The 10,984-nt window shown below is 51.7% G+C and overlaps 2 protein-coding genes across 9 annotated transcripts; both read right to left on the reverse strand.

Moving 5' to 3' along the window:
* Positions 1-2,315: 2,315 nt before the first annotated feature.
* Positions 2,316-3,984, reverse strand: TSTD1 (thiosulfate sulfurtransferase like domain containing 1). 6 transcript variants are annotated; one of them, XM_020889316.2, is made up of 5 exons: positions 3,618-3,984; positions 3,283-3,405; positions 2,943-3,027; positions 2,599-2,859; positions 2,316-2,508 (listed from the first exon to the last, which is right to left on the reverse strand). In XM_020889316.2, exons 1-5 carry the CDS (start codon positions 3,883-3,885, stop codon positions 2,457-2,459), a joined length of 789 nt encoding a protein of 262 aa, XP_020744975.2. In that variant the 5' UTR covers positions 3,886-3,984; the 3' UTR covers positions 2,316-2,456. The 6 variants fall into 6 exon arrangements, with proteins under 6 accessions (XP_020744975.2, XP_020744977.2, XP_070323750.1 ...); XM_020889318.2 differs by lacking the exon at positions 2,943-3,027 and having other exon boundaries at positions 2,599-2,758; XM_070467646.1 differs by lacking the exon at positions 2,316-2,508 and having other exon boundaries at positions 2,614-2,758.
* A 53-nt stretch (positions 3,985-4,037) lies between these two features.
* Positions 4,038-9,776, reverse strand: USF1 (upstream transcription factor 1). Of its 3 annotated transcripts, none has more exons than XM_020889315.2 (11): positions 9,648-9,776; positions 7,696-7,788; positions 7,290-7,339; positions 7,013-7,128; positions 6,547-6,648; positions 6,299-6,311; positions 5,779-5,866; positions 5,584-5,642; positions 5,345-5,439; positions 4,964-5,092; positions 4,038-4,764 (listed from the first exon to the last, which is right to left on the reverse strand). In XM_020889315.2, exons 2-11 carry the CDS (start codon positions 7,701-7,703, stop codon positions 4,675-4,677), a joined length of 750 nt encoding a protein of 249 aa, XP_020744974.1. In that variant the 5' UTR covers positions 7,704-7,788; positions 9,648-9,776; the 3' UTR covers positions 4,038-4,674. The 3 variants fall into 3 exon arrangements, with proteins under 3 accessions (XP_020744974.1, XP_020744967.1, XP_070323746.1); XM_020889308.2 differs by having other exon boundaries at positions 6,116-6,311; positions 9,648-9,775; XM_070467645.1 differs by having other exon boundaries at positions 6,116-6,311; positions 7,044-7,128; positions 7,681-7,788; positions 9,648-9,775.
* Positions 9,777-10,984: the final 1,208 nt, after the last annotated feature.

The following is a 10,984-nucleotide window of genomic DNA, read 5'->3' on the forward strand; positions in this document are numbered from 1 at the left end:
AGTAAGTGTACAAAGTCAAAACTCAATGAAGTGAACACTTAAGAACACTGCATTTTAGGGAATTCCGGGGCAATCCAGCGGTTGGGACTCCATGCTTCCACTGCAGAGAGCACAGTTTGGATCCCTAGTTGGGAAGCTAAAATCCCACATGCCATGCCAAAACAAAAAAAAGGCATTTTATTGTAGGTAAATTATGCTTCACTAAAAAAGAAATGCTATAATCAAATTATAAAATTTGAGGAGAAATAAAAGAAGACTAGAACAGCTGAGACTCAACACGGGAAATCTGGGACTTCCCTGGTAGTCTAGTGGTTGAGAGTCTGCCTGCCAATGCAGGGGACACGGGTTTGACCCCTGGCCCGGGAAGATCCCAGGCTTCCCAGGTGACAGCAGTGGTAAAGAACCCACCTGCCAATGCAGGAGTAAGAGACGCAGGGTCTATCCCTGGGTTGAGAAGATCCCCTTAAAGAGGGCACAGCAACCCATTCCAGTATTCTTGCTTGGAAAATTCCCATGGACAGAAGAGCCTGGTGGGCTACAGCCCATGGGGCCGCAAAGAGCAGGACATGACTGAGGCGACTTAGCACACACACATGCTGGGAAGATCCCACATGCCAAAGGGCAGCTGAGCCCACATGATGCAACTACCAAAACTCGAGCATGCTAGAGCTCTGCAACAACAGAAACCACCAGCAAGAAAAGCCCAAACACCACAAAAAAGAGTAGCCCCTGCTCACCGCAACTAAAGAAAGCCCCTGGAAAGCAATGAAGACCCAGCACAGACAAAAATAAATAAAAATATTTTGTAAGAGGGAAATTAAAGCCCAGGAAAAATTTCCCAACCAGTCTGAGAACCAAAGGAATTTTGGTATTTGAGGAAAGAGTAACTGACATCTATTATTTGCCAGACCCTAGACTAGACTCTTTCACATATTTCAAGTTTATCTCCAAACCCAACAATGTCCAGCTAAACTCAGTATTGTGACTAGTCCAGGGAGAGAATGAAATGGGTTTGTGAAAGGAGGTGGAGAGCTCAGATGAATGGAAGATTTTATGCAGTGTGCAGTGTAGACTGTGAAGTAAAAGATGTATAAGGGCTGGGTACAGTCCCAAAGGCAGAAGCGGGAGAGGAAAATGTGAGAGAAAGGCAAGGAATATAGGTAATGCCTCCAAGGAATTTCTTCAGAAACTTGAAAAATCAGAAAACTGGGTCCATCTTTTGACTCAATCTTCTCTTTCACAAATTAAGGAGTGAAATTTTTTTTAGGAGTGAAATTTTTTATAATCAGATTTAACAAGTCAGAACTCAGGGACTTCCCTGGTGATTCAGTGGCTAAGACCCCTGGCTCCCAATGCAGGGGGTCTGAGTTTGATCCTTGGTTAGGGAACTAGATCCCACATGTACCAATTAAGAGTTTGCATGCTTCAACCAAAGATCCTGCATGCCTCAATGAAGATTCAGTACAGCCAAATAAATTAATTAAAAAAAAAACAAAAACTCTGACATTGAAATATTTAATAGGTCTGGAAGGATATGCATTAAACCATGAACCATGACAGAGGGAAATTACATACCTACTGTATAGTGTTGCATTTTGCCTCAGTGAGTATGTGCTGTTTCTTTCTGTTTTTCTTTTAAACCAATTAAATTCTGTTAAATCTACTGTGGGATCAAGGAACTGTGCTGGTAAAAACTCAGACCTCCTTCTGGTGGCACATGAGGAGCTCCTCATACCTGTGATCTATGCTTGGGATTGGGGGTGGCATCCATTCCTTCACCCCACTGCCTGGGAGAACCATTTCATTTCCTTAACCCAGTGACAAAGTCTGAGGGAAATGAGGTTGGGGCTGGGGACCTGAAGACCTAGAGCAACGGTACACAAACTTTCTATAAAGGACTAGATACTTCAAAGAACATATAGTTTCTGTTGCAACTATTCTCCCATTTTGGCACAGTAGTAGTCACAGACAATGTGTAAACAAATGGTCATGGTAGCAAGACCAAGTGGGCCATAGTTTACTGACCTCTGGTCTAGTTCTGGCTCCTTACTGCATATCAGAATTACTTGAGGGCCTTGTAAAACCAGCTCCCACCAAATCTGAGATGAGGCCCAAGTTGGTTTTTTTTTTTTTTTTTTTTTTAAGCTACCAGGTGATTCTGGATTATAGTCTTTCAGCAAACTTCCAGGTGTTTTGGTTTTGGTTTTGGTTGGGGGGCAGGTGAATGCTGGAAGAAGGACCGAAGGCTGAATTGAAGTCTAGGTTATGATTAGAACTGTTTTCAGTCCACCTGACAAATTAAGTGCTTCCAATACTTCGATTAAATGCTCTTTATTTGCTGCTTTTCATGCACAGCACTGTAAGAAGTTGCTCAACCCAACAAGAGCCCCTTCATCACTCTTAGTTAAGGCGGCCACTGGCAGCGGGGAGGGAGCATTCAGTAAGCCACATTCTACCTAACCTTCTTTCTGGAGCCATTCTCTATAGGCCCCTTCATAGTTCCGAGCCCTGTGAAAACAAAATAGGGGTGAGGGAAGGACAGAGCCCAGGGGGCAGTCCCCAGGCACCACCGCCCCCACCCTCTTACCAAGCCCATACCCTTTGTATCCAAGGCTCTGGGCCAACTGCGTGGCCTGCAAGCCCCGCTTGCCCATCTGACAGAAGAAAATGAGATTCTCTTCCAGCTTTGGCTTCTCAGCGGAGTACAAGGCCTTGAAAGCAGCTGGCTCCATCTGCAGGGCGCTTTCCAACTCTGAAACTGGGAGGAGGAGTCGAGAGGATACAATGGAAAGCCGGCAGTCGGGCAATCTCAGGTTCAGTGGTTGGGTCTGGAAGGACCGGTCCTGTGGTCGAACACATCTCCAAGGTGCCCCAAAACAACACATGGTGACAACTCCTCCCCCCTCCGCCCCCACCCACTTCAAGGACAGGATACGTCCTACCTGCCCAGGAGGTCAGCCAAACCACCTCTGAATGGAAGCCACTTCCCTAGTTTGTGAGGAGGCGCGGGCAAACTCAGGCATCCAGCTTTGGAGAGGTCAAGCATGTGAATCCGGCCTGCCCCTTCCTCATTGCCCCCTCAAACTGGAAGGGCCAGTTCCTCTGCCAAGATCCGCCTCCCATCAGCCCTTCTTAAGCGAAGTTTGGGGGCCAGGAGCCACAGGAATACCGGACCCCTGTAACCTGTGCCTTCCCACATCATCCTAAATGAGGTCCTATTGGCTAAGACCCTCCTAAACTGTCTCCAATCCACCACCAGGGCTGCCCCCCTCAATCCCGTACCCGGGATGTTGAGAGCCCCAGGGATGGTTCCAGCCGCCGCCTCCTCCCGGGATCTCACGTCAAAGAGCCGAGCCCGGCCCGAGGCCAGGAGCGAACGGAGTTCAGGGAGCGAGACCGTAGGCTCTGCGGAGAGGGGCACGCGAGCCTTGAGGGAAGCAGGACTGCCGCCCGCTGGCCTGCCGCGGGGCCCCCCTCACCTGGCGGCGGATGCGTGAGGACCCCTCCGCCACTCCCCTTCGCGCCTCCCTCCGCGTGCACCTCCACCGGGGGCGTTCCGAAAGCTCCTAAGGCCACAAGTTAGTCTAGACCGGATCCCAGGTCTCCCCTGCAGGTACCTCCAGCCATGGTGCGCACCGCAAATGTGAGTTTCAGGAACTTGGCCCCGGCCCGCCCCCTGGGAGCAGGCAGCATCTCCCCCGCCCTCCTGAAGCTGCAGATGAGCCGAGACCCACCGGAACCGGAAGCAAAGGCACCGCCTCCCGCACAGCCCCCGCCGCACCTGTTCCCGGTGCTCCTAACACTGGCCAGAGAAATCCTCGCGATTGCGGGCGTGGACGGCCAATGACACATTGGCCCGGCCCAAGTAGAAGCAGTAGGACTCATTGTCCTAACTATAGGAGCTCCGATACCCGACCCAACCTTGACCCAACCCTTACTGGTCAAAGCAATGTGTTCCCTCCCTCCCAGCCTGGAGCCCACAAAGGGAGGAAGACCCAGAGACAGTTATGGCTCTGAACATTTTATCTTTAAAAAAAAAAAAAGGAAAAAAAAAAAAAAAAACCGTCCCCACAATGGGGTAAGGCCCCCAGTGGGCCCTGCCTCTTGTTCTCCGTGGTGCCAGAGACCTGCATAGGCCTCAGCTGCTTGCTGGCCAATCTCCTCTTCCTGGGGCAGCAGCCACTGCTAGGCCTCCGATCCCCACTTCCTGCTAAAGCCTGTTCCCCAGAGTCCGGAGGAGCACGTCTGAGCTCCAGGGAAAGGAAGAACCAGTGGAAGCGCCAGTCCTGGGGCAAGCCAGGACACTGCTTGTCAGCAGACCCTCTGCTGGCACTTGAAGCAAGCAGGGGGCAAGCCCCCCAGTTTAGTGTGTCCAGCGTCCAGCATGGAGACAGCACATGCATTGTGCAGGAGGAGCGCAGGGGCCCAGGGGCTGCGCAGGAGGGTTGGTTGGGAGAGACTGTCGCTGCACACCCACGGTGTGTGTTTCACACCACTGCAGGCTGCTAGATCTCAGGGCCTTAATTCAAAGAGACGCCTTCTGAACTCCCCCCAGTCCCATGCCAGATGTGGGCAGTGAAGGAAAAGGGCGTGGGGTGATTAGCCTGTGGCTCCCGGGCTATCTGAAGTTCTCGGAAAGGGGCTGGAGAGCTTGGAGCCCCTGCACCCCCAGAGTTAGTTGCTGTCACTCTTGATGACAACCTCCACTCCGTGGTGCCGCAGCTGAGCTCGCAGCAGCAGATTCTTGTTCTTAAGTTCTTCTACCTGGACATGGGAAAGAGCAGTAAGGGAAACAGGTAGAAAAGTTAGCACACCCAAGTCTCTGAACTTATTCAGACACCCACCAGTGATAAGGTATAGATAAACCTCTATGGAGGACAAAATACGGAGTCCCGAGCTGGGCTGGTGGCTAGGGAGGGAGGTTGAGGACAGCTGTACTGGGGGGGGGGGGGGGGGTCCTGACCTGCTGTCGAAGCACATCGTTGTCCAGCTGTAGTTGGTCAAGCCCCTGCAGCTCTTCAGACAACCGGTGGTTACTCTGCCGAAGTTCCTGGATATAATCACAGGCTTTGGATAGAATTCCACCTTTACTCTGTTAAGAAAAAGCCAACAAAATAAGGACTAGGATATAAAAATACCTGGCTTGCTTTCCAAAAGCATGTTCACACTCTGGACCTTGTTTTCCCTTAAAGGATGGTGGAATAACATCTCCCAGGGATTCAGGAACCTCAGAGACAGATAGGAAAAAACTACTGCCATGTGTGCCCACTCTCTACCATTTCTGGAAGCAATGCCAGGAGATAGAATTCAGGCATCCTGGCCACTACCAGGGTCTTTCCATGACCTGGCCAGACTTGGTGCTCTCCATGGAGCAGTCTGGGATGATCTTGGACAGCTGTACAATCCAGTTGTTAATCTTGTCGCGGCGGCGGCGCTCCACTGTGGGGCAAGCAGAGGACACGGTGACTCGGGGAGAACTCACCAAAGGCCCCAGGGTAAAATTACCTAACCTCTCCCTTCAACATCATAGAGGTCCCCAATTCCACCAGACAGCTCCAAGCTTCACATGCAGATCATGCCTACCTTCATTATGCTGAGCCCTGCGTTTCTCATCCCGAGTTGTCCGGGGAGCTTCTGACTTCCTAACAATAGAGCCCAGGGGGGCCAGAGTAAGGCAAGGTCAAAAACTGAGATTGGAGTTTGGGGTGAGGAACCACACCAAATCTTTGGAAAGAATCAAGACTATTCCTGGTAACTGAGAGGAAACGGGTTACTCACGGGGAATAAGGGTGGGTCCTGGGGGCAATAGAGCGCTGGCTGCCTCCTTGCAGCACTTCTTGTGGTGACATCATCACAAAGAACTGACCTGTGAGGATGCAGGGGAGGTTCTGTCAGGACGTGGAACTAGACACTCACCAAGCTCTAAGGCCAAGGCCCTGGGATCCTCCTCTAAAAAAAGACATACTGCCTCCTGCTGGAAGGGCAGCCCCAGACTCACTGCCTGCCCAGGTCTTAGTGATCATCAAGGGATCATGAGTAAAGGCCCACTGCCCACCAGCCACGTCCCGCAGCCTATCCTAGCCCCTCCAGCCAGCATCCTCACATAGTATCTCACCAGTGCCAGGAGGGGTCGCCTGCCCCAGTAGTGCCTCTGAGCCCTGGGTAGTAACAACAGCTGCTGTACTCCCCGATGTGGTACCCCCTGCCCCATCTCCCACTGCAGTGCTGGGGAAGTAAGTATAGTGCGTCTCAGCAGCTGTCCCCTCTGTGTCAACTGCATCATCACTCGTGAACGCACCCTGGATCACGGCCTGGCAAGGGGAGCAAGAGAACAGAGACAAGTGACAGTCAGATACTTCCCATGAACTACTCTGCAGCTCTATCTCTTGTGAGGAGACAGGGAGAAACATCCAGAGAAGAGTCTAGTGCTTTGGGTCAGGGCAGCCCCAGATATCTCACTATCCCTAGCCACGCCCATCCTACTAGTTCCCTTCTTCATCTTACTACTCAGAGCTCAAGTCCCCTCTGCAGCCCACACCCGTGTACCTGGGTCATGGATTGAGTGGCAGGGTAGCCACTGATGGCACCAGTCCCCTCAGTCTGGCCATCCAGCTGCCCTTCAGACACCTGGATCACCCTGTACATCACCTAGATTCAGGAAAGGGAGGAAGGGAAGAGAAAACAAGAGAGTAAGTGCTAGGGACTCCAGAGCTCCTCATAAAGCTTCTCTTGGATGCCCCCCCCCCCCCCCCCCCCCCCCCCGCAAAAGAATCCTTCAGAGATGTGTATTTAACCATTTCCCCTCCTTTTCCCATATAGTGGTTTCGGCATAGCCCCCACCCCATACCAATCTCTACTGTAAACCTCATATTCCAGCCCCTCCAACTCCCACCCTCCAATTAGTCCACATCTTCACCTCATCCTCCAAACCAGTCTCCCCATGATAGGTTCAATCACCTCCCTCAATGCCAACCCCAGGTAACATCTGCAGTCACCTGGCCCCCTCCCTTACCTGGCCCCCATTTTCAGTTCGGAAGACGTACTTGACGTTGGGGTCAGGGAAAGTGGCAGCTGACTGGATGCTAGCTATAGCCACACTGGTGGGGTCCTCCCCAGTTGCCACTGCGCCTGAATTAAAAGGAAAAAGTCTGTGAGTTCCGGCTTTTCTCCCTCTGTTGCACCTGTGTGTCATTAAAAAGAGAAGGGTACACAGGTGATAGGCCCATGGGGTGTGGGGTGAGACCACAATGGGCTGCTGGTCTCAGCTCAGTTCTATTTCTCCCACTCACCTTCCTGAATCTGCACTGTCCCCTCTTCAGTTTCTGCTGTTTTCTGCTGCCTGTTTGTGAAGGGACAAGAGGAAGAAATAAGGGGAAAAAGTCACTGGCCCAGTAACATATGGCTCCCAAACTCACTGGCATTCCCAACAGATGCTAGGGGAGGTTAGACTAACCAGAGCTGGTATATACCTAGCACTGAGCCAAGCATTTAACAGGCAATATCTTATTTAGTACTAAGAACAGCAATTATGAGTAGGTAGAACTACTTGCATTTTATAAACAGATTACATAGCTAGGTGATATAGCTGGGACCTAAATTGAGGTCTGCCTGACTCCAGAGCCAGTGCTCCTAGCCATTTTGCATTCTCCCAGGGCTCCCATCTCCCATTCCAGACCCTACCTCTTCTTCACTCACCCCTTCATCTCTCTGTGAGGGGGCACATCCGAGGAACTGGTCCTTCTTTGGAAATCTTCGTATCTCCTGCCTCACAGGCCTGAGTGCTAAGTCCTGGTAGAAATCAGGGAGTCTAGTGAGTCTAGGAAACTGAAAGCTCTCCTATTTCTAGAACCGAGGCTCCATGAAGACACATCCAGGAACATAACCAATCTTCTGCAAGGGACAACCAGCTTTCTCCATTCTAATGCTGAAGGCTGCCTACAGTGACTGAAAAAGCAATTCTACAAATAAGTTCCTCACCTCTCCAATTCTCACTCCATCTCCTGATGGAGAGGGGATAATTACACTGAAAGACTGAAACATATTTCTGGATGGATGATTATTAAAGCTATTATGATCTGCCATGATATCGGGATAAGGAGGGGCCATGTTTAGACCACCGCTATCAAAAAAATACAGGACCATAGACCCTGATACTTATTCCAGTTCCTCAGGCACACATACTGAACACCAACAAATACCTGTCCTCAGATCTAGGAAAAGAAAACCTCCAGAACCATAAAGGCCAGACTTGGCCCTTGGGCCCCATTCTACTGATCCGGCTGTTGTTTGGGGAAGTCCAGATATATGTCATTCATTAAAAAGACCGTAAGGCCCTAGTGTATCATCTTCAAGCCCCTACTATTTTATTCACCAAGCCTTCCTGTAGAACAACACAGTTGCTAAAATGTTGCCATGACAACTCCAAATCAACTGAACCCAGCGAGAAGGGAGAAAACTCCAGGGTTCGGAAAGAGGAGACAATGGGGGAGGAATCCATCCACAAGGTGCCTGCCTTAAGACCCTGACCGGGCGGGGCGGGGCGGGGCGGGGTGGACAGGCATGGGGTGGGGGGAGACGGCTGGAGGGCGGCGGGAGGTGGGCAGGAAAAACAAAGGAAGGCGCCTCCAGAAGGAAACAGCTATACCGTGTAAAGCAATAAAATAATCTCGACAGGAAAGGGATAAGGTTTTTGTAAATTCTCTACCCATAAGGTCCCCCAAACCTTTATCTTCAGCGGATGAGTCATGGAAAGCTTGTATCCAAAGTGTTAACCCCCAAAAAAAGGAACTGAAAGTGAAACCGTCCAGAGGAAGTAGCGCTGCAAGAAGATCCCAGTCCCTAAGGGGGAAGTAGGACTGGTGTTTCAAGACCACCTACCGTTCTATCCTCAAACCTGCGGAGGAAATGCCCCTCTGAAGCTTGCAGCACTGACAGCAAAATGAAGCAATCAAACCGAGGGCAAGGTACAGGAGGCGTCTCTAAGGCCCACAGCTGTCAGCCAGGAGCAGCCTCTGAGGACAATCGGCAACGGGGTCAGGCTACTTATTCCAATCTTAGTTGGACATCCGGAAGCATTCCCTGAGCTTTAGGGGTATGCGACACGGAAAGTGGACTAGGATGTTGTGGCGTGCACGGTCCGGGAAGGAGGGCCCTGTAAGAGCTTAGCTAAGTCTGGACACAAAGGGAAACATCAAGTCCGCAAAGAAGTCAGGCACCTAGACCTCGCCTGAGAATGCGGCGTCTCCCTGCGGGCCCACCAACCAGCAGGCGCTCAGCAGCTGAGCTACGGCCAGGCGCGAGCCCAGGGGCCCGCGCGGTGACCCGGCTACCCCGGCCGGGCTCACCCCCAGCCCGCGCTGCTCCTCGGGGGTAGGGAAGGACGCTGGGGGCTCATCTAGCCCTGCGGTCTCCGGCCCAGCGGCCCGCGGCTGGCAGCGCAGGAGGGCGGGGACGTGCGCGCCCGGGGGCGGGGAGTGAGTTCGGCCCACAAAGCGGGTAGGAGATAAAGAGCTAGGCACTGCCCCCTCCCTCAAAACAAAGACTTCCGCCCCAGGAGTTCCTGAACCTAAAAAACGGAGAGAAAATCAACGCTGCTGTGCCTCGCCGGCTCACCCAGTCTCCAGACTCCCGCTATGTCCTGCACTCACCGGCCAACGCCGCAGCAGCCGCCGATCTCCCCCGACCGTGTTCTCCCCTCCGGACTCGGGTATCTCCAGGGACAGCTGATCATGCGCACTCCCGGCCCGCCGCCATGTTGGTGAGGGGCGGAAGTGTCTCTCGACCCACCCAGCCTTATCTGCCTCCGAGCCGCCCGACTTCCGTTCCCTCCATGTTGCTGAGGGTTTGGATGCGGGTTTGCGTGGGGTGGTGCTGGTGCTGGGACGAAACAACCTTTTGGGGTCCTGGGAGAAGGACACTGAAGTCCAAGTGGCTTTAGGCAAGAACGGGAGAAAGACGATTAACTTGGTGCTACCATTTTTCTGCCGTCCAGGGCCTTTTTAGTTCCAGGAGAAGTGAGCTTATATCAAATGAGGCACGTCAGATGGAGGCAGAGGCGCCGTCTTTAAAAAGAGCTGTTTAGGAGGGCATCTTGGATCAGGCCACCCATTTGAAGTTTCCTATTGGAGATTAGGACATATCTGGGCATACATAAATCTGGATGTGCTCATGTGTGTTAGTGTTAGCCGGGCTTCCCTGGCGGATCAGTGGTAATGAATCCTCCTGCCGGTGGAGGAGACGTAAGTTCCATCCCATGGTTGAGAAGATCCCCTGGAGAAGGAAATGGCAACCCACTCCAGTGTTCTTGCTTGGGAAATTCCATGGACAGAGGAGCCTGGCGGGCTACAGTCCGTGGGGTCGCAAAGAGTTGACAGGACTTAGCGACTGAACAGCACCATTAGCCTTTGTAGTCTCTCGAAGACCCCGAAGGCGTCTAGTTTTTGAGTCTCAGTTTCTGTGAAAGGTATCTTAATTCCCTTTCTTTTCAGTCAGGACCTACCCTTAATGGATTTGAAGTAGTGTGGTGTAAGGGAAGAGTTCAGACCCTGAACCAGACAAATTCGGGTCTCAGACCTGCCTCTGCCACTTGTTAGTTCTGATACCTTTGGCAAACATTTTGACCTAATTAACTTTTGTTTCCTCGCCTGTAAAATGAGACTTCCCTGGTGGTCAAGTGACTAAGACTTTGTGCTCCCAATGCAGGGTTCCATCGTTGGTCAGGGAACTAGATCCCACATGCCACAAGAATGCGTTCGCAGGCAGCAGCAGCAACAACAAAAGCCCACATGCTGCAACTAAGGTGGAAAATCCCACGTGCTGCAATTAAGACCCAGTGCAGCCAAATAAAATTTTTTTTTTAATGGAGATACCAGTACCAACCTTGAATTCTTCGGTGGACCAAAAATTAAGAGCATAGATTCTGTGCACGTAGGATACCTAGCCCTGCTGGCATATAAAGAGCATTATGTAAATATAAGTTTCCCTT

The sequence above is a fragment of the Odocoileus virginianus genome, chromosome 5, assembly GCF_023699985.2.
Source record: "Odocoileus virginianus isolate 20LAN1187 ecotype Illinois chromosome 5, Ovbor_1.2, whole genome shotgun sequence".
Classification (NCBI taxonomy): Eukaryota; Metazoa; Chordata; class Mammalia; order Artiodactyla; family Cervidae; genus Odocoileus; species Odocoileus virginianus.

Excerpts from the sequence above, each read along its gene's own strand:
- USF1 (XM_020889308.2), bottom strand. Across the intron at positions 5,643-5,778 it reads AGGACCCACCCTTATTCCCC|GAAGTCAGAAGCTCCCCGGA; the intron begins GTGAGTAACCCG and ends CTCTATTGTTAG. Across the intron at positions 5,440-5,583 it reads CAGGGCTCAGCATAATGAAG|TGGAGCGCCGCCGCCGCGAC; the intron begins GTAGGCATGATC and ends CTTGCCCCACAG.
- TSTD1 (XM_020889316.2), bottom strand. The coding sequence starts at position 3,885 with ATGAGTCCTACTGCTTCTACTTGGGCCGGGCCAATGTGTCATTGGCCG. Across the intron at positions 3,406-3,617 it reads GGTGCGCACCATGGCTGGAG|AGCCTACGGTCTCGCTCCCT; the intron begins GTACCTGCAGGG and ends CCCTCTCCGCAG. Across the intron at positions 3,028-3,282 it reads TGGGGCTCTCAACATCCCGG|CTGGATGCCTGAGTTTGCCC; the intron begins GTACGGGATTGA and ends ACCTCTCCAAAG.